At 55.9% G+C, this 22,966-nt stretch overlaps 1 protein-coding gene across 4 annotated transcripts in view; it reads left to right on the top strand.

Annotated features, from left to right (window-relative positions):
* The window catches only part of FRMPD3 (FERM and PDZ domain containing 3), a 58,826-nt gene that overhangs the window by 5,980 nt on the left and 29,880 nt on the right, over positions 1–22,966 (top strand). For 2 of the 4 annotated variants that reach the window (XM_042040075.1, XM_042040073.1), the window contains exon 2: positions 22,576–22,738. In XM_042040075.1, coding sequence (XP_041896009.1) covers positions 22,620–22,738 — 119 coding nt within the window. In that variant the 5' untranslated portion in view covers positions 22,576–22,619. Of the gene's footprint in view, positions 1–14,392; positions 22,739–22,966 lie in introns of those variants that run through there. The other 2 variants (XR_006018057.1, XM_042040074.1) reach the window with 2 other exon arrangements.

Below are 22,966 nucleotides of genomic sequence, written 5' to 3'. Positions count from 1 at the left end.
CCTCCAGGGTGGTGATGGGGGGAGTAAGGCAAGCAAACTGCGAAGGGAGTTTATTACCCGTGCCAGGGAGATTTGCGTGATGCTCTCTACCAAGTGACCTCAATTTGCAGAGGTTAAAGCTGGCTGTGGTGGTCCGTGGCTTGGAGGGGTGTCTCCTGCCTGTGCTGGGGGCACTGAATGCAAATCCTTCTGCAGATGGCTGTGGGTGTGTTCAGGACCATGCACACTGTGAAGCCATCCCAGTGCCTGCTCCCGTGACCAGGCAGGAAGAGCGATGCAATGCATCCATGTCACCCTGACCAGCTCCACAGGAAAAGGAATGAAATTATCTCTCTGCTGCTGCCTTTGCGGGTTGCATTTCTCTTTAGTTTTCAAACCACATATTGTCCCAGATCTCCTGCCAATAGCAGGGAGCAAACTGATAATGCAGCTGCTATTAATAAAGCAGCATCGTTACATATTCATATCAATCAGACTTCTAATTCCACAATATTTTTTCAAGAAGAAAAGGCAGTGCTTCACTGGGGCGATGGAGGAAGCTGTCAGGTGGGATGGTGTTGGAGATGCCTTTCAGCAGCACTGGCAGAACCTGCTCCCCTCACATTTTTTCTCTTGGGGATTCCTGTACTGAGCTAGCCCTGGGGTTCTCATCCACCTCCCCTTCAGCTTTCCTTCTCCCTGGGAGTGCTGAGCTAAAAGGTGGGATCCCCAAGGCAGTTCCAGAATCCCTGGAGCACTGTCACTGTGGGGAAACACGAGCGGTGCGAGACGGAGAAGCACTGAATTCCAGCGGCTGGATTTGGCAGGAGAGGCTCCATGCTCTTCTCCATTTTATATAGAAATTTTCGCATATTATGCAAATTTCAAAGCAAAGTATGGAAAATCTGGGTATAAATCTGGGATGTATGTATGTTTGTACAGCCATTAGAGAGGGAAGTATACCACAGAATCCTGGCCGATGGATAAATAGACTCACACTGCCATTCCTGCAGTAAAATATGCTTTTTGTCATTGCTATAGTATAAAAAAAAGTACAGTCTCCAAAACTGTAGCAGCACTTTATGGTATGCTATAAATTGGAAGAGATACCTGATTATTCGTAGAGTATTATGGAGGTCTCAGTGACTTCACCATTAAGCCCACACCAATACTTTGACCATAAAGCAAAATCTCACTCCTTTATGATTGAATTCAACATCCAGATTTGGCCAAATAAATCTTGTGAGGCTGAGCACGTTTTTCCATGAATGTTGTTCTGGAAACTTGCCCTTACCCTCGGGCTGGGAACGTTTTGAAGCCTTAGCTGTGGGATCTCCAAGTCCTAAACCAAGCCTCGCAGCCCTCGAGCCTTTCTGAGCTCTCTCATCCCTGGCACGTGTCAAAGCTGCTCCCAGCTCATCCCTGCTTCCTCTGGCTCCTGGCACATGCCAGGGAAGGGAGCGTGGCTGTTCCACCAGGTTCCGTGGTGGCAGCCCTGCGAAGAGGGCTGGCATTGAGCCCTCCCGGCGGCAGCTGCCGGTCGCTGCAGCAAACAGTTTCCAAGCAACTCAGAGGCTGCCGGTCTGAAAAGACTCCTGCTAGAGGCTTGTAATATTAATGGGAGTTATGGAAAGGAGGAAAGCTAAGAGATGTGGGAAGGGCAGCCGGTGTGGTGTCCCCAATATCCTCCTGCCGTCAGTGATGCTGCGATGGGATGCAGGGCACTGCTGTCCTGCCAGTTCTTCAGCTGGTTGCTGGGGCAGATGTGGAGGAGGCAAAAGGTGCAGTCCCTGTCCCAAAGAGCTTGTGTCTCAAGCCTCCATCCAGCTTTGGCACCTTCTCTGAGCAGATCTGTTCCCCAGCATTGCTCATCTGTGCCACAGCCTGCGGCGAGTGCTCTGCTCATCTGGCCTGGGGAGATGGGTGGTGTGTGGGCAGCTGAGGGGTTCAGGTGCAGAAAGCTGTGTGGTCATAGGAGGAGGCAAGCCGGATGTCTGCCTTCATCCCCATCAGCAAAAGCATGGAGAGGAGTGCAGGGACAGCTCCCTGCAGCCAGCTGATGTCAGTGGAAGAGGCCATCAGGGCTCCTGCCGAGGTTTCTGGACTCTCAGAAACCTGAGCCCAAGGGAGGAGAGACACCATGGCAGGGCTCATCAGGATTTGAGCTTTGACACCCAGAGCTAAGCCCTTTCCTTGGCAGAGTGAGTGTGTCTGGAGTGTGACAGACAGCTGGGAACAAGTCCACTGTGTCCACGCTGGAGGCTGGACCTCCAGCCACCAGACAGGTCTGCACAGTCCTCCAGAAGCAGTCTCTGGTGTGCAGCCGTGCAGTGGCAGTGTGCAGGAGCAGTGTCCTGCTCTCACAGCACCAGCCATGCTGAGTGGATCTGCCACCTGGGTAAGGTTCTGTGTTAAGATAAAGGCTTGGCAACTCCTTGGATTCATCCCTACATTTGGATGCAGGGGTTGTCACAGCAGCAGGGCTGGGATTTTGGGGGGAAGGAAGGTGGTGGAGCAGCCTGTGGGGTGTTGGATGGGAGAGAGGAGAGACCAGGCTGTCCCACGTGGTCACTTGGTCCCCAGCACAGTGTAGCAGTGGAGGCCAGGCTTGTTCCATGCGAAGTGGGTAGAAAGTGAGGTTAGTCCTGTTGGTTGGGCAAGCCCCTTGCCCCTATCAGAGCACGGGATGCTTGATTTTGGGGAGGAGTAGGAGATTAGAGCTAACTGGGAGAAGTCAAGAGTTGTGTTGGTAGCAGGCAGGATTACTGGTGTCACAGGGGAGCTGCGAAGTGCCTGTGCTGTTTGCTGTGGTTCTACAAGCAGGAGGCATCTGGCTTTTCTTACTTTGTCTGTGAATTTAACTTTCTGTCTCTCCTGAGGTAGTGTGAGCTCAGGATGGGAAGGGAGATAAGGAGGAATTGTTTTTTTGCTGAGCAACAGCAAATCCAACACATATATCGTTGTGAGCAATTACTGGCCTTGCAGGAGTGCAGAGGCCATGAACAGCTTTCTGTGGAAGAGAAGAGCTGCCTGGGCAGCCGGGCAGGGGCTTGGGGGTACCTGGGGATGAGATCCATCTCTCCCTGTACATGGGAATAAACTCCTGGATGTACCATTGGGGCACTTAAATCCAGAGATGGATTTCAAGAGAAAACAGCTGTCATGGTCCAAATGGGTGAAGTCCTGGTCCTCAGGCAGGCATTTCACCCTGGAAATGGAAAACAGGTGACTTGGCAGCTCTTCTGTGTTCTGGTTTGGGCTGAGCTCTCACCTGCTACCAGAGCCCCCAGGATGGCCATCTACACAGGGCGCATAACTCCTGGGCAAGTGATGCCACCAGACTGTATCTGATACTGCCTATGTGTGCCAGAGCTGCACAAGGCTGTTTGCAAACAGGCTGAGCTGGGAAGGTGCCCAAAGAAGGGCTGTGCCAAGAGGAGGGAGGACACGGTCATCCTGCAGGACTGGGAGGATGCAGGGTTGCCTTGCAGCACAGGATCCCACGTGCTGGGACAGCCAGGCCGTCAGGAGAAGATGGGCTGTCTGTCTGCTGCAGTCCAGCATCTCCTCTGGTGCTCCAGCAGGGCAAAACATGGGTCCCCACCTGCCCTGGAATACTGGATATAAGTGCTGGGTGTCACCTCCCACCGGTGGGTGACCAGTGGCAGGGTGCTGCCCATGGAAACACTCTCCCTGGGGACCGGCTCCTGCCACAGGCTGCAGGAGGGGCTGCTGGGACAGCACAGCAGTGCCTGTGCTATCATAAATCTGCCTGGCATCAGCGCAGAGAGCATTCCCGCTGACTTACGGCCTCTCTGCTCCACGAGGATAGGAAGCGGCGTCGCATGGCTGGCTCTGCTGGCATTTACTGCGTCACGAGTTCTCCTTTCTCCCCGTGCGACGTCAGCGAGACACGGAGAGCGGCTGCTAAGGGCAGGGATGGTGTGCTGGCAGCTCAGACCCCTGTGAGGGGCAGGTGGCTCCAGCAGCATGGTGAGAAGCAGCTGTTCCCACACCGGGAAGCACTGTGGTTATGGTTATCAGCTGCCACTCTTACCCCCGCCTTGCGCTGAGGAAAAGGTGGAGGCCAGGTGTGAAATGGTGCCACCCCTGCTGTGCTGCCTGATGGCTCTGGTCTCGTGTGTGCTACCCTCCACCCTTCCAAGTCACTGCTTGATCCTTCCAAAGCTGCCTTGCGTGCTGGGGTCCTCTGCCACCACCAAGGATGGCACCACGCTTGTGGCCTGCTCTGCTCTCAGCAGTGGGGCAGCCACGTTCACCCCTGTGGCTCTGGCACCAGCTGTGCAGTCCACTCGAGGCCTTGGGGCTGCAAAACTGACCCATCATGGCAGTGGATAAGGCTGGGAGAAGCCCAGAGCAGCAGAGCACAGCCAGGGCTGTGCAGAGTGGCACCCTGAGCCCTGCTCCTCTCAAGCCAGTGATGCCAGGCCTGGGGAATGCTGTTGTCCCCATCCCAGGGAGGATGTGCTGAGGCAGGACAGTTGCTGCCTGTTGAAATGACACTCAGGGGATTCCCCTTGAGCCCTACCCTAACCAGCCTTGTGGCTGCTGCTGTCCCAACCCATTCTGAGTGTTCTACAGAGGTTTTTGCCCCCAGTGCCATTCTCTGTTGTTGCCTCTCTCCACACTTCTGCTCCACACAAAGCCAGCTCTGGGAAGCCTGACCTGTCCCACCCCAGTGCAGTGAGTGTGGGGCACTGGGAAGCAGTGGGATACCCTGCTCTGTTCTTTGCAGCACCTCAACCTCTTCTCTGCACTCTGGGTCGCATTGGCCAAGTGCCTTCTGCTTCTGTGCCTCAGTTTCCTCGTTCTTGCAAGGGCAGTGATAGTAATGTTTCTGAAGTGCTTTGGGAGGAAAGGGAAATGCCATGCCCCATCTCTGTCCCTGGTGTGATGGTCACCAGGCTGTGGTGGTCTCCTAAAGCCCCTTTGTCCAGGGAGGTCCCTCTCCACCTCTCAGCACTTTAAATAGACGTGATGCAGCTCTTGGCTAAACAAATTTTCTCCACAGCTCTTTTCTTTCCTACTCAGAATTCAGGGAACATCATTTTGGTAACCAAGGTATTTGCATAATCAGTATTTTGTGGTAATTGCTCCCTTTCAGAAGAGGTGCTTATCATCCCATCGGGTTTTGAGGAGCTTGTGCTATCTTTGAGGCCAGGCAGGGAGGTGGTTTCCAAAGGGGAATGGCTGGGCTGCTGCCCTGTGGTTTGGGGGATGCCTCCCCCAGGATGAGGAGGATCAGAAGAGCCTTTTGCCTCTGGGCTTCTGCACCATCAGCGATCTGCTGCAAGTCCCTTCCTCCCCCTGTGCCTCAGTTTCCCCTTAGTCCCAAAGTCTCTGAGCTGGGAGGGAGGAGCTGCCTCAGTGCAGTGGGACACAGGGTCTCCATCTCTGCAGGAGCTGCCTTGCCAGGGCTGCTCCTTCTCTCCCTGATTGCATGGCATGGAAAAGCAGCCTTTGGGAGTGCTTTGCAGTGCTTTAGCAGCTACCAGCCCGGTGGAGCAGGGTGGGAGGCGTGGGGCTGTCATCCAGCTGCAGGAGATGCCGCTCCGTGGGGAGACCCTGGCTCTGTGCCCCGTGTCACTGTCACTGCAGCTCTCGGGGGGCGAGTGGTAGCCAGTGCCTGGCGTGCCAGCAAGCCACCCTCGCCCGCCCGGCAGCGTGACTCACTCCCTGAGTGGCAGCTCCCACTCGGCAGCGTTTCCAAGGAACCCAGGAGATGTCTCCCCATGGCAGCGGCTGGAATGGGGACCCCGGGACCCCGACCTCGGGGCTGGGCAGGGTGTGTGGTCCCTCCCTGCCCAGGAGAGCCGGGAAGCAGCCTGCACTGGAACAAAAAGCAGCAAAGCCTGGTGTTTCCCAGCACTGGCAAAGGCTGGAAAGGCCGTGAGGAGGGCGGCTGCTAGCCGGCTGGGATGTGGCAGCGAGCAAGGGAAATGCCCAGCTCTGAGGGCTCAGCCATCCCCAGCCCTGGAGGAGAGGCAGGCAGCCAGCTCTCTGCAGGCTTGCAGGCTGGCTCTCAGGTTTGCTGCCATTCCGCCTCTTCTGCTCTTCAACACTTCTGCCTTGCTCTTGCAAAAGCCCAGGTGTGCCGTCCACAGGTGCTGGGGTGCCTGTGGGTCTGGGACAGGCAGCGATGCAGGAACCAGCCCGGGCCGTGGTGCAAAGGTTAACCCATCCCTGTGCTCCCTGACTGCAAGAGGAAAAACAGCGTGTCCTGTTCCTGCGCCTGGGCAGCGTTGGTGCTGCCTGACCTGACTGCTAAGCAGGGGCTGAGGCTCCTTGCAGCACTGATCTCAGTGCTCGCCGAGCCATCCCTGCTTCCTTCTCTGCATCTGTCCCTGGTCCCCCTGTCCCCCCATCATTCCCAGGACGGCTCTGCTGTGCAAACCCAGCTCCTCTCTTGCCTTGCTTGTGTGCTGCCATCAGCCAGATAGCAGAGGCTGCTCCTGCCCCAGCACTGACTGTTTCCCCAGCTGTATTAAGTCTCTATTTATCTATATAAAATTTCATCGTCCTAAAAGGCTGGCAGGTAATTGTGTAATTACCATCCCTCCTATGGTGCTGGCCTCTCCTCTCTCCCTGCTAGTTGGGTATCCTCTTCAAGTTTAATCCACTGGGAATTTACATTGTCTTTGCAATCCCCAAGGGAACGATGCTGCTAAATCCAGGTCCCAGAGCTGGCCTCTCTGGGAAGCCCTTAATTCCCTTTGCCATTAGCAGAATGCCAAATTAACAACTCCTTGTGGCTCCTTCTCACCGCAGAAGTGGTCTGGGGCTGCCAGTGTGTGGTGTCTGGGCTCAGATACGATGGAGTCCATGCCCTCTTCCCAGACAATCCAGCCTGGGGTGCTGGGACGTGTCAGCAGTCTTTGCCCCACACCCTGCAGACCCCCTTCAATTCCTTCCAGGGGTAGGGAAGGCTTCAAACTGCTTTGCACCCAACACTTTGCCTCAGAGACTCCACAGACCCCCCAGACCCCATGGATCTTTCTTATTGCAGCCCCCCCAGGCCATCTCACGAGCAGGGTGGGTGGTGGGAAGCAGGGAGGCTGCACTGGAGCTTCTCCCAGGCTTGGGGTCTCAGTGTCAGAGAGCCTGTGCCAAGGGTCCTTCCTTCTGGTGAGGTAGAGGATGCTTTGAAGCACTTCAGTGCTTGGTTGGTTTTTGTGCTTTGCGCTTTTTTTCCCCTTTAATGGGAATTGTATTCTGTGCATGGAGCAGCTGGTGATTCTTCTGGCTGCTGCCGCATCACCTTTGAGCTGCTCTCGTGAGACTCCTCTTTTCACCCGCTGTACAGAGAACTTGAGCCAGTGAGCCCTGGGTCTGTTCCTGCTGTAACCCTGCTGATGAGAGAGACATTTCTGAGAAGGCAGCAGACACCTGGTCCTGCCCGGGGTGGGGACACAGGGAAGAGACCTTGGGAGCTGCATCCCCACCCCGTTAGCTGTGGGGGTTCACACGAGGGTCTCTATAATCACAGCCAGCAAAGCACAGTGCGTGCCCCACTGATGTGTAACAGCAATAAAATGCTGGGTTTTGATTTTTATTTTTTCTTTGAAAAGGTGCTTTCCTCAGTCAGAATCCTCTAGTTCCAAAGGGGAACAAGGCCTGAACTGGAGGAGGGAAGAGAGCATTCCCCAGGGAGTGGGGGCCTTTCCAGAGCTGTGGGTTCCTCCAGGAAGGAGGAAAGGCTGTGGGAGAGAAGCTGGATGCTCCAGTCTCAGCTCCCATCCCTTGGCTCTGTACGAGGAAGACGCTGGGATTTGCTTTGTTTCAGCTCTTCAGAGGAGATCTTTTTGAGGGAACACCTTCCCTTTGCTACCTGTTCAGGCAGGGGAAGATCCTAGTTAGATACTCTCTGCTGATGCTGATACTGATGACTTGCCTGTGTTTACCTGCCCCCGGCAGTACTCCTGCAAATGAGGTGTCAGCAGGGATGCTGGCGTGTGTGGGTTTTACAGGACCAATAAAGCAGGGCTGAGGCGTGCGGTCAGGAGGAATCGTGCTGCCATCCCGCCAGCGGCACGTGGGGACGTTTGAGCTGGCAGTGTCTCATCACTCGCTCATTCACCTGGCGCCTGTTCAGCAGAGGGGCCTCGTGGAAATGGCTTGAGCACCAGGTGTGCTGAGCACAGCTCCTGCAGGCCCCTCTGCTGATGAGGCAGCACTTTGTCACCCAGGCTCCAGCACAGGCTGCTTTCCCAGGAATCACCTGCTTGCCATGGAGAGCAGAGGCCAGGTATGACACCTGTGGCTCTCTCAGCCCCTGTGTGATTTGACTGCAGAGCCCTGCTCCTGCCTGTCCATGAAGGAGCAGAGAAGTCTCTATCTCCCTGTCCTGCACAGGGTGTAAGTGATGCCCCCAGGACAGCTCTGAGGGGAGTGGGAAGCACATCTCCATCACCTACACCGTGTCTGTGCCTCAGTGGACCCAGGCATTATTTGGAAACTGCCCCAAGACCCTGAGCTTTGTATTGCCTGTAGCTTCCAATATATCCTGACCACTCTGTCTGCAGCAGCAGGACTGATGGGGCTGTAGAAAGGTGACCAGAGACTTGGGAGCATCTCATCTCTGTCCTGCAGATTTGTGGTACAGCCTGTCATTACCAAAATGCTGCTGGGTAATCCATCCCCTGTGTGTGCACAGGCTGGCACAGAGCCATGGCTCTGGGAGATCTGCTCCTCCTTCCTCAGCCCCTGGCACTGGCGTCAGGATTTGCAGATGCTCTTGGTCAGAGGGCTTTGTCTCTCCTCCCTTTTAATTGCCACAAGGATAATTGGTTTTGCGGTTGAGCAGGGGGAGTCCATGAGCTCTCCTTCCTCCACAGCACCCATGCAGCTCCCTGCCAGCAAGCTGAGTGCTGAGAGGGTGCCAGAGCATCCCAAGGTGGGAGCTGAAATCCTTCCCACTCTTGCCCCACGAGCCCCCCAGCTTTCCCAGATGGATGTCCATCCTGGCCCCAGGATGGAGCTTGCAGCTCCTGTCCACCCATGACAATGAGCTGCTGGCAGCCAGGAGGAATGAAGGACCAACTGGCTCATCTGCTGAGAGCATTTGATTGATGTTGTTATCGTTTTAATTACCTTTTTTATAGGCTAACAGAAGGATTTTAACCTGAACAGTGAAGTAGAAAATGGGAGAAGCTGTGCCTGGAGCTTGACGAGGAGGCAGCAAGGGCTGGTGGCTCCTTGTCCACATCCCTGGGAGGTGGTTTTGGTGCTGTTGGCCAAACTAAGAGTGTCACATAGAGGCGTTCCTGGCCTGGTCTTACAGGAACTGCAGCTGCCTCTTGTGTTATGTACAACCCAGCTGGTGCCCAAGCAGCTTAACCCCAGCCTCACAGCTGCCCAGAGCCAGGCACTGCCTCAAAGCATCGATCTGAGCCGGCGAAGGAAGGGGCAGCGAGCTCTGAGGCCAAGTTCAGCTCTCTCTGCCACTTCTTGTGACACAGGACAAAGTCATCTGATGTGTTGCCACCAGCGACTACGAATTGTCATTCTCCAGAAGTGCCAAGGTGACAGCTGTGGGGACCACGGGCAGTGGTGCAGATGGGGAGCGGTGTCAGTCCTGGCTCTGCGATGCTCTCTGGATGTGAACGTGGTGCTGTGAACACGCAGGGTGGGTTAGAGAGCTGCTGCTGCTGTGCTAACTGGGCCACCTCTCCTCTGAGGCTCTACCAGTGCCCTGCAGAGGGTTCAACCTGCCCCCAAATTGATTTGCTTGGGTCTCTTGGTGAAGGCAAAGCAGTGGTGCTGTAGGCAGATCTGTTTGCTTCACTCTCCAGCAGCTCGAGGGCACAGGCCAGGGCTGGTACAATGTGGCAAGGGAGGGGATGGTGATGGGGAGCAGGGCTGTGTCCCACGGGACTCAGACAGCCCCACCAGTGTCTTGCCCCATGAGGAGTGTCTTGCCCCATGCCAAGCTCTCCATGCCACCACCAGATGGTTCCTGGAGGGCTGTCACGGTGTGGGTGTGAGGTGGGCTGGGGCTGTAACACGGTACCTCCATCTCCATCCTTCCCCCCGTGCCTGTCCGGGCTCCTGGTGCTTGAGTGGCAGCCAGGCGGTTGTTTCAGCCTGATCCCATCAGCCTGTCATGGTCTGCAAACCCATGGCAGCAGTGTCCTGCTGCAGGAGAAGATGTGCAAGGGGCCAGGTGACAAAAAGCAGTGGCTGGCAGGCACCCCTTGGCCAGGGGACTGCCCAGGGAGGTGATGGAGTGGAGGCAGCGCTCCCACACCCCAGGCTCCGAGTGCTGGCATAGCAGGGGTGCCACAGCCCTGTGGCAGCGTGGGTTGCAGGGTGTTGTGCAGGAATGTGTTGCAGCTAATGCCGTGTGACAGTTTGACACATCCTCCCGGGACAGCCAGAGCTGACATGTCATCTTCAGAGCTGTCACTCTGGCTGCCGCGCCACGGCGTTCGCTGTAAACAGGCGGCGCGGGGAACGTGTGTGAGGAGGGAGAAGGGCTCTGGTTTTATTTGCATGTCCTCAGAAGATGATCAAGTCCATGTCACTTGGCACTGGGATGTATTCTCCAGAGAGATGGAGCCAGCTGGAGCGAGGGCAGAGAGGAGGGGGAGGTCTAACATCCCCCTAATCCAAGGAGGTGATGCCGAGCATTTCCCTTAGAAGATTCTGGCATGAGCAGAGCATTGCCTGCCAGCCCCAGCCAGGGGTTTCACACCACCCCAGGCAAGCTATGGCTGCCACAGTGTGTGGTGCTCACAGTGCCTTGGCTGGGGAGCCAAGGGGATGGCACAGGCTCTTTGGGACTGGGATAGCCACTGACTCCTTGGGGATGCTCATGTGGGGCCCAGAGAAGGTGCTTGAGGCAGCTCCTGCCCAGCCCCACGGTTAAACCTGAAGCTGGATGTGGCAATTCACAAGTAAGGTGCAGGAGCAGAAGGACACCATGCTGCCTTTCCCAGCCCCCCGAACTTCACCCAGGTTGTGCACAGTGTCCTGTATGGACAACTGTCCCCATGGCAGGAATTCTGGGGCATAAGGTGCCCTCATGGACCAGCCCTGAGGGACGCTTGTGATCCCATTTCTCTGCTTTGCCTGCTGCTTTTGATGCTCTTCAAGAATATTGAGGCTCACAGCGCTGAAACCCTTTCTCTCTCAGAGAGAAACAAAGGTGGCACACGCACAGTGGAGCAGAATTACCGGTGTGTCTGGAGAGGCAGGGAGCTGGAACCAGACAGGCTCTGACAGCTGCTTTCAGGAGGTCTGCAAGAGACCAAGCAGCGTGTCAGCCACACACAGCTTGCCCTGCACAGCATCAGCCCCTGTTTTGCCTGGCTGCCTTTTGGCATGATCAGCCTGTCCAGGTACCAGGAGCTGCCTGGCTTTACCTGCCCTGGCTGTGAAATGTATGTGGGGCGAGTGCTGGGGTGGCAGCCATGGGCTGCTTCCTTGTGGGATGAGCAGTGGGGACGTGCCAGTCCTGGCAGTGGGACTGGGAAGCAGCATGTGTTTCCAGGCTGAGTCATGGTGAGGATTGTGTCTTGTTCCTCGTTACGAGTCCAGTTGCAATATTCACTTGGCAGAATCGGCTCATCCTCCCTCTCTCCACAATTGTGTGTCTGTCCGTCCCTCCCTCCCACCTCCTTCACGTAGCAGCAGAGTAGTACTTGTAGGGGGAAAAAAAAATTAAAATCTACCTGGAAGCTCTGCAGGGCTGTAAGGTCAGGACAACAAACACTGGTGCTTGCTGTGCAAAGCACGGAGCCAGTGTGCCGGGCAAGCAGGTACGCACTCAGCTGCAGCTGCCAGGGTTGGCTTTGCACTGGGATGGGGACTTGGATCTTTGGGAGGGGGGGAAATGATGCCACCAGGGCCAGAAAGGGGTGTCAGGCAAGTGGGAGATCGAGACACACAGCTCCTGAGTGGGACTTGCTGTCCTCTCTGCCAGCCGGGCTGTGGGAGCTGCAGAGAGGGACAGGGCACCTGCACTGCTCTGTCCCCCCTCACTGAGCTATGTCTGCTCAGCTGCTCTGTGTCTAGGTTATTTTAGCTTTGATTCAGCTCTGAAATTGCCTTGGCTGAAACTCTGTCTCTATTGTTTTCAGTCTGCAGAAGCATCATTGAACGTGTCAAAAAGATAAATTGGAGAAAAAGAGAGCAAGAAAAAACAAAAAAGGAGGAGTGCAGTGCAGTTGGTGAGCAGAGCCATGCTGGTTGTGGTTTCCCAGAGCAGCTGGCTGCTCCAAGCCCACACTCCCTTTCCAGAGGCAGCTCCTTGCAGCCCTGTCCCCTTCTCTGCAGGGCTCAGACACCCTTCCAGACATCCTCCTTCTGCCAGAGGGCTTTTCCCCCTTGGCAAAGCTCGTTTAGGCTTAGCATCTGCCCTGCCTGAGCCTTGTCAGGGAGCATCGTGAGCACAGTCTCCAAGACCTGCTCTCTGTCTCTGCCTTGGCTGGGGCTGAGACACCGAGTCCAGCCTGGTGGATCAGCCAGAGCCCCATAGCAGGGCTCTGGAGAGGAACAGAAAAGAAGTAGGATGGGCAAGAGGGGTCCTGGGTGTGGGCAGGGGCTTGGGGCAGACCTGTGTGTGCCCCCAGGGGTTTCACTTGCTGGTGGCATTGTGCACACCTTGGGGTCCAGCACCAACACCTGGTCCAGGGTCCACAGAGCTGGGGAAGGTCTGTGCAGCACTGACCAGTCTGATGGTCAGCTCCAGCCCAGGCTCTCTCAGGAGTTCAGGGGGCCTCTGTCCCAAAGGTTTGAAGAGGGCTCGGGCTTCTGCATCCCTGGAAGGATCAAGCCTGAAGGATGAGTTTTGGGGTCTCTTTGGGGTATCATTTGGTGCTGGAGGACATGGTGCTGTCCAGGGGCTCCTGGAGCCAGCACTGGGGCTGTGGCATCAAACAGCATGGGGTGGGTTGCTGTGTAACACCTTCATAGTTGCTAATTACCTCCGGGAGGAGGAGGAGACACCCGGGAAAGGAACTGGCAGTGTGAGTTATGGGAGGTTGCAGGAGTGGTTGTTGCTGCTGCTGCTGAGGACGCTGGGGCAAATGAATAACCTGTTAAATAAAATGTCGGCCAGGAATGGATGGGAACTGGCATTGCTTTTTCCACTTGCACTTTACAAAATGAATCTCCCTGTGCGTGGTTGATTTGCTTATTCAAAATAGGCCGTGGTGGAGGGGCTCTCCTGCTGAACCCACGGACACCAGGGGCTAAATTGTGTAAATTCCATTATCCAAATGCTCCTCTGAATGGCTGCAGTGATCTAAGGACATAATCCATTGCCTCAGGAGAGGGGTTTTCAGAGCCTAACCCCCTTTGTTTCCAGAAACGATGAGAATGTGAGAAATGAAGCTGAGATATTGCCACTGAGCTCCAAGCTGCATCTGGTGCTGGGGCAGGTGAAACTATTCCCTGTCCCAATTGCCTTTCACACCTGAAAGGGGGAAGATCAGCCTGTGTGAAAACTCCAGGAGGCAAATACTGAGTGGGTTCCATTAGATAAGGCTGGTTTCAAATGGAAACTGATTTGCATGGGCTGATTAAGCTCATTACTACAGCAGGAACTCAGAAAATCATCAGATCCTTATGCAGCAGGAGTGCTGAGGTCTGCTGCGATGACGCTCCGTGTGCAGCACTCGCCAGCACTGCTGTGCCTTCAGCAGCATCTCCTGGGAGTGCACACAGGACGTGGCCAGTGGTCACTCTGGTGCCAGCACCAGCCTGAACTGCCGCTCCCCCTCTCCTGGCAGGGGAGGCAAACTCACGGCACCAATATTTATAAGTGATTGGGCCTTGTTTAGAAACCTGTCAGGGTGTTTGTCTCCATTACAGGTGCTTTGAAAGTGCCGTGGTGAGTGCAGTGCTGCAGCCCCGCAGAGCAGGGATGTGGGCAAAGCAAAGCTGTGGGCACCCACACTGCACGTGGGGAACGAGCACCTTGCTCTTGTTGGTGCTCTGTTCCACCTGGTACCCCAGGGACCAAAGGGCTGTGCTGGCAGCCCCTTCTTCTGCCACAGCCTGGGTGAGTGTGACCTTGGGTGCTGCGTGGGAGTTGTGGTGGGGGGGGACCAGCATGGAGTTTTCCCTTGGGCTTTCCCCTGGGGACAGTGTGTGCGTGCATCCCACAGGGACCCTGGAGCACGCCAGTCAGATTGTGCTGTGCCAGGAGCAGCTCTGTGTCCCCAAGTCTCTTTCAAACTGAGAGACAGTAGGTTTAGATTAGATACTAGGAAATAATTCTGCCCTGTGAGGTTGGGGAGGCCCTGGCACAGGCTGCCCAGAGAAGCTGTGGCTGCTCCATGCATGGAAGTGTCCAAGGCAAGGCTGGAGGGAGTGCTGAGCAACCTGGTCTGGTGGAAGGTGTCCCTGCCCATGGCAGGGGGATTGTAAATGGATGAGCTTTGAGGTCCCTTCCAACCCAGGCCATTCTGTGGTTCTATTCCTGCAGCATTTCCCCAGGTGAGCACCCTGTGGTACCCTGTGGGTGAGGAGTCATGGGGCTGTACACAAACAGGTGCCGTCTTCCAAGGCGGCTGCTGCTGCTTCTTCGATGCAACGTTTGTACACCCACGTGTTGAAAACAGAGCCCACGTGGGCAGGTGTGCCTCTAAATTTATATACCTGGGAAATACACCGCGCTCATGAGCACTGCACGCTGCAGTTTGCAGAGTCCCCTCCTCGCCCTGCACCCCCAGGGGCACCCTGGCACAGGCAGCTGAGCTGGCAGCTGATTATGAAGAGATTATAAAGAGGTATCAACTAAGCCTCTCTGCTAGAAAGGCCAGCAGCCCCAGGCTGGAGGTGTCACACGCAAAGGCTCCTCTGCTCCTGTGCATTTTCTCTTTTTAATGTTTTTTGCCTTTATCTTGCATCAGCTCAAGACCTTTACTAAGCCCTGGAGCACAGAGAGGGAGCCTAGAAAATGCAGGGGTGGAGGGGGACTCTGTGAGGCTGTGTTTGTCACCTCCCATAAGCAGGTTCCTGCACAGCTTTTGTCAAGGCTGGTGACAGTATTGGGGGCTTGATGGGACCGTCCCTGCTGCCATGCAGGCGAGCTTGTGGGCCAGTTCTGTCACAGCTTGGGGGACTCTCTCACCAATATTGTACTGCCAGAAGTGCTCTACTGTTTGCCACCTGCTCTCTCCCTGGATGGGCTGGCAGGGCTGTGGGTTGCTGGAGCTGCTGGGTGAGCTCTGAGTCCAGCTCATGCTCCCTCTGCACCCAGGGGCTGTCACGCAGCCGTCTGGGCTGGGGATGCTGTTATCTCTCCTGCTGTCCTGCCTCCTCTGCCATTCCTTCCCTCAGGTCCCTTCCCTGCCCTGCTCTGTGCTGTGCTGGGTGGAGATAGGAGTCCAAGCCATCCACTGAGGAAATTGCTCCCTATAAATCCACAGTGAAAGTCCTGGGATTCCTGAAGGCCCAGAGGAAAGTGCTTGATTGGATTTTCAATCCTCTCTGCCAGCTGTGGGAGAGGAGGGCTGACAGCCTCCCTGAATCTTCCTCACTGATGCCTGGGAGGGGATGCAGGCTGTGCCTGCTTGCTAATGGAATGTAAAGGATGTGTAAATCTCCTGCCTTATTTAACTCCCCCCTGAACTTTATATGCAGCAATAAATTTCTCCTCCTGCGAACCTGCTGGAGCAAGGTGGGCCTCGGGTGCCTGGTGCCCACGCAGGTGTGGGGGGAGCCATTCTCCTGCTGCTGGAGAGGAGCTGCTGTGCCATGCAGCAGCCAGACCCTGTCCCTGAGGAACACGAGGCTCTGGGGACACGCTGTGTGCACCTGGGGGCTCAAGCTGACAGCATGAGAGGTGCAGGAGCACCTGGGACTGGTGTTATCCCCCTCCTCCCCACGGGGCTAGGGGTGTTTGCTTCCAGTGCCGCCAGAAAACAAAGTTAGTAAAACACAGAGGTTTCCTGAGTTAAAACTGTAGCAGTAACAGGCACGCTGAGAGTGGCCAGGCTGTGGTGGGGAACTGGTATCACTCCAAGCCCCCATCATGCAGCTGAGCATCGCACAAATAACGGAGAAAAATGCTGCAAATCTTATTCTGTTGCTCCTTATCTCTGATTAATCCTCTTATGTGTTCATCTCATTTTATCCCAGTGTTGACTGTCTGTTTATTGTATTTCTGTAGTCCTCACAAAGGCAAAAATCCCTCTGAGTCTTGCCCAGCTGGGCAAGGGGGGGCTCCTGCCTTGCTGGCACCAGTGGAGCACCATAGAAGAGAGGACCAAGGTAACCTACCCATGGTCACCAGAGCAGATGGTGGCAGAGGAGGGGCTGGAAAATCTCCCAGGCCCTAGATTAGTGCCCAGCTGCTTGGACATCCCCAAATGTAAAGAAAGATAACCTAAAAGAACTGTCCCGTGGTGTGGCTTTGCAGCCCGTGCTCAGGGCGTGCTCTCAATGCCCGAGAGGAGACAGGCTTTCCTCTTCACACCCCTCTCTCACTGCAAGCAGATTTGTTAGAGCCCTGCAAGGGAAGCCCTGCCTGTCTCAAGTCCCTCTTCTCCAGCTCAGGCTCTCTCAGTTTTGCTGGCAGCCCTGTGATCCTTTCCTTGCTGCTGGGTGAGTCAGGAGCACGAGCCTTCTGGGCCTGATCCTGTTGCTAAAGGATTTTGCTTTGATCCTTTTCTCCAGCTGGGGAGATCAAAAATCCTTTAAACAGCCAAAAATCGTAGGGAAGATTGGAGGAGAAAATCTTTACCTGAGTGGGAGCCCCTGGTTCAAACAATTTGGTGGAGGAGGATGGTGTTTGTAATAGCATAAAACAAGTTGGAGGAGAATGGTGTTTGTAACGTGGTGGAAACCTGCACCAGTGAGGGAACCTGCTGTCTTCAGGGGGCATTCAGACAGGTTCCACAGCACCCCAGCCTGTCCCCAGTTTGTGCAGGCATGGCCAGGCTGTGAGTGAACAACCTGGAGGTTGTCATCGTCTCACACTCAGCATCCTTCACTCCTGCAGGTGCTGAGTGATTGCCCTGGAACCCGAGGACCTCCTGAAGGCATCCAGTGGCACACTCAGGCATGTGCAACTGGGGTCCCATCTCTGCCACACTCATGGGCACCTCGGGCAGCCCACGTACATGAACTGTGCCAGCAAGGTGGGCTCAGGTCCTCTCTCCTGCTGCACATTGATCAGATGACTCTTGGTTTAAATTCTCCCAAGATCTGGCAAGCTGTAGCACGGGAACTGTGGAGGCCTCTGGCTTTAGTAGCTGCAAATTGCTTTTCAAACCCAATTGAATTTCCAGCCTCCCCAGCATCCTGTGGCAGGGAGCTCCTGGGATTAGCTGGCTCCTGTGTGCAAAGCACTGCCTTTCCCATGCATCAAACCTCGTTCCACAGGTGCCTCCCAGTTCTCATGCAGTGCCAGCCCCCTGCCCAGTGTCAGGCTGGTTTCAGGGGCCATCATGGTCCCTCTTCTCCTTTCTAGCCTGGACATCCCAAGTCTTAGCTGGGGAAGGCAATGTCTGTGAGTGTTTTTGTGTGGAAGGTGGCATGCAGGCTGAGCTTCAGATTCTCCGTGGTGCATCTGGCCATGTCTCACAGGGCTTGTTCCAGGACAGTCTCTCCCTGTGCAGAAGCTGTTTTTCCTGGTGACCTGAGCATGGCTGGAGATTGTGGTGACACACAGGGTCTTTGCTAGCCATGCTTACACTGTATTTTCTGCAATAGGCATCATTACTTTGAGAATTTTTGGGCCCCTCTTGCCCCCCAGCACCTTGTTGAGCTGGCCAAGGAGGCAATAAGCCTGTCTCTGCCACCCCCAGGATATAACAGGTGCTGGATTTCCAGCTAGCCTCCAACCCTCCTGGCCCCTCTGCCTGTGTTTATCTCTAGGTGAGATGCCAGGACCATTTAAAAAGCTGCAGGCTGAGCAGCAGAAGGCTGCAGCTGCTGCCTGGAGCCAGGCTGCGGCTGCTGCTTCGTTATTTACAGCTGCCTTTGGCCACTCATGAGCTTCTCCAGCAGCTCTGCTGGACACTGCTCACTGTCTGCTTGTCCCTGCACTGAAAGCCAGGGGTATTTGGGCCCTCAAACGGGTGCCATCTGGCACCCCACCTTTGTACCAGCAGCATTCCTGCCTCGCCTGCCAGCTCAGGACAGAGCCAGCACCAGCAGCAGAGCTAACCCCTTTGAGGAGCTCTGCTGATTTTAAACTGCTTCCCAATATTGACAGCAAATCCAAGCTGGAGCACAGGGGGTGAAGTCGTGGGCCATATGGCAGAGCCGTGTGCAGGCTGCATTCTCCAGGCTGGGTCCATGAAGGACTTCGCCCATGAAGGCCAGGGTTATTCTGCTGCCTTTAGTGTTGGTCTCAGCCAGGCTGGCACCCCTCAGTCCAGCTTTCCTCGCTTCAGTCAGCTGTTAAACACTACCAGGGCAGGGGCAGCCTTCCCAGGCTGTCAGGCTCCGTGTGACCGAGCAGCTCCTCAGCGCTCTGGAAGTACAGCATCTGTTTGCCTGTGCTGGAGATGTCTGACACATAAACCTGGGCCAAATAGCATCTTCCAAGGTGACCAGATGCCTGCTGGGTGCAGATGCAGGGCTGATGGAGCAGAGATGCACGTCGTGGTGGGTCCTGTGCCAGCCAGCTTTGCCTGCTCTGCTTTTGTCCCCGGTGTTGGTCCCCACGCGCCCTGGCAGCTCCACGGCTCCATCTGAGATGGAGACCGGGGTGTGAGGCTGGAGCTGCCATATGCTCCCCATAAAAACACTTCTTGGCCCGTTCCCCGGCGTTTCCTGCCGCTGCCACACGTGCTCAGGATCCCACATGCCTCACAAGCCGTTCACCAACTGCAGCCTGGCAGATGGAGGAGCCGGGCATGGTTTTGCAGTAGGAGAGGCAGGAATCCACGGGCTCTGTTTGTTCTTGGGTTGTTCACGGCAGCAGACGAAGTGGGAGGAGAGCTGGCACCCACCCCTGCAAACTGCCCCTCTGCAGAAGGGGCAAGACCTTCCCATACCCACTCCCCATCCTGGAGCTGAGCTGTGAGCCCATCTTCAGCTGCAGAAAGTGTTTTCACCTGGTGTCACACTGTTTAAAGGCAGTTGGAAATGGTGTGAGTGTCCTGGGTAGATGGAGACCATCATTCCTCCCAGGCAGGTGGTACTGGTTTGTTTTGGTGGCAGATGGCCAGTCAGCATTAAGAGCAAAGGCAGAAAATCAGTCCTCAGAGGGAGCAGAGATTTATTGCAGTAGGAAATTAAAAATGTATGCATCAGCTTATGGAGCAGATCCTGTTCTGCCTTTGTTTGTTTGGGGGGGATGAGGCTCCGTGTTCAGCGCTGCTCCGTGGCAGGGTGGTCTGAAGGTGCTCAGCAAGCTGAAGGCACATCCCTTGGCAGTGTATCATGATGGGCAGTGACTGGACAGAGCTGATGTCTCTCTTACCTTGGGTGGCAGAGTGTGACCAGATCAGTGGCAGCTCTGAGGGCAGCAGATGAGTGTCCAAGCCTCAGCAGTGGGATATCTTCTTGCCATGTCAGTTGAGATGCCGTGAAGAGCCAGGTGCTCCCACAGGGGTATGTCTGTGGTGGGCTCCTGCTGCTGCTGGGCACAGAGGGGTTTCTCCTGATGAGTCTTTTCACTTTGTGCTGAGCTGTTTTCCAGTGACTTTGTGCCTCGGTGGCATTGTGCCATGGTGGTCCCCGAGGGGATGCAGAGCAGGCTCTGGGGCTAAGAGTGGGCAGCAGGCAGGGTGGGGACATGGACATAAACAGCCATCTGCTCCCTGCAGTGGGATGGGGTCAGTGCTGCTCTGTGCCCACCAAGGGGGTGGTGGGTGTTCCCCGAGCACTGTGGCCCCAGGGTGAGGCTGGGTTTGGGTGCTGTTGATGGCACGGAGCTGCTGAGCTCCAGGGGTTGTTTCATAGCCTCAGCTCCCTGCTGTGAGAGCTTTGCAGCCCAGCGCACCTCTCTGCCCAGAAATTAAAAGAAAAAACGCAAAAGAATCAGGCTCCAGGGAAGTGATGGCTCCTGGGGTGCAGCCAATTACCAGAGTTAGGGAGAGAGTTACCTTACCCCGCGCTGCTGCTGGTTTTCTCTGACCTCTCGCTCTGGTCCAGGGTGAGCACACGTTATTCCCCAAGCCTGGCATGGGAGAGCTGCCGCAGGAAGGATGTTCAGAGCCTCAGCGTGGAGAAGGCATGTTGTACCTGCTGCTGAGCATATTACTGCTGCTCCAGCAGTGGATAAGTCCTGCTTACGAGGACACTCGTCCTCTTTTATTTAATTTCCTGGTAATGCTTCTGCAGCGTCCAAGTCTTATCAGGAGAGGAGCAGCTTAAGAGCCCGGTAAAGGAGTTTTTATTGTCAGTATCCATCTCTTTATTCCCCTCTTCCCTTTGACGCTGGATGGCAGGCTGGTTGTGGCTGAAGTGAGGTGTGCTTTCTTTTCCTTTTGTCTGTTAAAGCTGCCGAGATTTCCCGGCCAACCAATTCTGATGGTAATTGGGCTGCTGTCCCTGGTCCCTGGGCGGTCACCGGCTGTGACTCAGCCGCGGGTTCCGTGGGGAGGAGTGAGGGTGACCCCGACTCCCAGACTGCACACAGAAGGACTGATCTGGGCACGCACCAGCCCTGACTGGGCAGCTGTGGTCTGGGACTCGCCATCCACTTTGCTGTGACTTGGTGAGCAAACCCCTGCCTCTGTTTCCCCAGAGCCATCGCACTGAGCTCAGCCCCATCTCTGAGGCATCCTCGCGTTCATCTGCTGCGGGGGCTCGTGGATGGGGGGGGCTGGAATGGCTGTGGGCAGCAGGGGTGCGATGAAATAGGAGTGTCCCCTGGGAAGCCAGCAGCTCGGTGACTGCTGTCTCGTGGCGGCCAGCTCTGTCTCCGCGTTCTCCCTGGCCGTGCCGGGCGTGTGGAGACGCAGTGCTGCATTCAGCCGCCTTTTCAGCTGCACACAGTGGCCTTGGATAACGTTTGTTTGAGAAAATTGGTTGAGTCGTGTGATTCCTTTTGTTGTAGTTGTTACTGTTGTTCTTTTAAATGCTCATGGGAGTAGCAGAGCAGCTAATGAGGCGGCGCAGAGACAGTCGCTGGGGAGATGGTCTCGCCTGTGCTTCCCTGCAGCTGCATTCTCCTGGTGATGGAGCTGGCTGTGCTCCTGCTGGGAGCGCTGGTGGGTGCGGCATTCCTGTGCTCAAAGAGGTGCCCAGACCCTTCTGCTCCTCACCAGTTCCCTTCCCCAGGCCTCACTGTTTTCTTCTCCAGCCATGTGCTGCTGCGTGAGGGAGGGGAAAGCCACAAGCACCCATCCAGCTGGGCTCTGGGAATGGGTCACCTGGCTGTGGTGACATCCCATCACCACAGAACGCAGCTCACCCATGGCCAGCGCTGTATCCCTGACCCTGGGCAGACTCACCTGGTGCTCAGAGCTCTCCTGGCTCCCATGGCAGACATGGCATCCTCCTTTAGAGGATTTTGGGTGGTTACCTGGGGATCAGGCTCAGCACAGTGATGTCCTCAAGCCCCAAGCTGTGTGTGCTGGTGTGGAGCTGCCAGGAGCTCCTGTCCTCTTCCAGCCCCACGTGCTGTCCCTCTTGGCTCTGCAGCAGGTGACAAAAGTGGCACTGGGAGCAGGTGGGGGTGTCAGAAATGCAGACAGATAGCATTAGATGGATGATGCATCAAATCCTAAACTGATAAGAGATGGAACAATTAGTGTGTTGTCAAAAGGCCGGGAAGGATCTCTTTTAAAGAGACTAAATAGTCTGGACAGGAACAAGCAATGAGCAGCACAGAAACAACAGCACGTTCACCACTTTGCTTTTCTGGCTGGGCTGTGTGTGCTGCCATCTGTGCTGTGCTCCATGGCCATCCCGTGGTGCTGGGATTGCTCCCCCAAAGCAGGCTCACAGCCCTGCCCAGCAGCCTGGAGCCATGGCTGGCATTGCTCTGGGATGCCAAGGGCAGCTTTGACACGACCTTGCCCTGGGCTGGATCTCCTCATTTTCTGGTTGCCTCGACTCCAAGGAGTCCCTGGGCTGATGGTGGAGATTTGGTTGTAGTAGCATAGCTGAGCCTGCCTTAATCCCAGTTTTTAGACTGGCTAAACTTGTTTTCACTCATCTCTGATGTTGTTCAGCTGTGCTACACAGCACGAATAAGCCAGCACTTGAGTTTGCTGTTAAAGCCCTGCAGAACAGCAGAGAGAGCTCTCTGGCTGTGCCAGGGCTGCTGAGGGTCTCCCCTGACCCTCACGGCGGTGCCATCCCTCAGGGAATGGCCAGAGCCACACCACCAGTAATTCATCCCACACAGATCTCCCATCTAATGAAGTGCAGTGCTGGGGCAGGGATGGGACAGCGAGGTGCTGGGAGAGGATGGGGTGATTTACCCTCGTGTGGCATCTCCGTGGATGTCCCCCTGCCTGAGCTGCTGGTGCTGTGGCAGGGACAGGCACTGAGCAGCACCGCTCTGAACGGGAGGACGGGGCCGTGCCTGTCCCAGGAGAGGACTGGGAGTGCTGGGAGCGCTGCAGGGAGAGTGGGGCTGCCCTCCAGGACCCCGAGGGCTCAGTGTGACGGTCAGGGCTGCGTGGTGGGGTGCATTACAGCCTGTCCCTGTGATTCCAGCGCAGCCATGTGATGCCGGAGGAGCGCGGTGGCGATGATATGGAATGTGGGCAGCTGCCTTCGGACACGCTCCAACAGGTGACGGTCCAGCGCCACCCCCTCTACGGATTCGGCTTTGTGGCTGGCAGCGAGAGGCCAGTGGTGGTGCGGTCAGTGGCAGCAGGTAGGGTGTGGGGGTGCTCCTGGACACAGCTGCAGCGTGCCGGGAAATGCAGTGGCACTTCCCCCTGGTGGGACCCCTCCCTGGGCTCCTGTCCTCTCCTGTCCCCTCTGGTGGGCCTGCAGGGTGTCCTCTACAGCCACGTACGTGGGCAAATGCTTTGGGGGTGCTTGGGACCCTCCTGCTTCCCCTCCACCCCACAGCTCCGGGATGCCTGGGTTGGCCCTGACC

Source organism: Corvus kubaryi, unplaced genomic scaffold (genome assembly GCF_017639235.1).
Source record: "Corvus kubaryi isolate FWS band 111438036 unplaced genomic scaffold, C.kubaryi_AGA036_p1.0 37395, whole genome shotgun sequence".
Taxonomy (NCBI): domain Eukaryota; kingdom Metazoa; phylum Chordata; class Aves; order Passeriformes; family Corvidae; genus Corvus; species Corvus kubaryi.
This window is presented reverse-complemented; position numbering and strand designations above follow the sequence as displayed.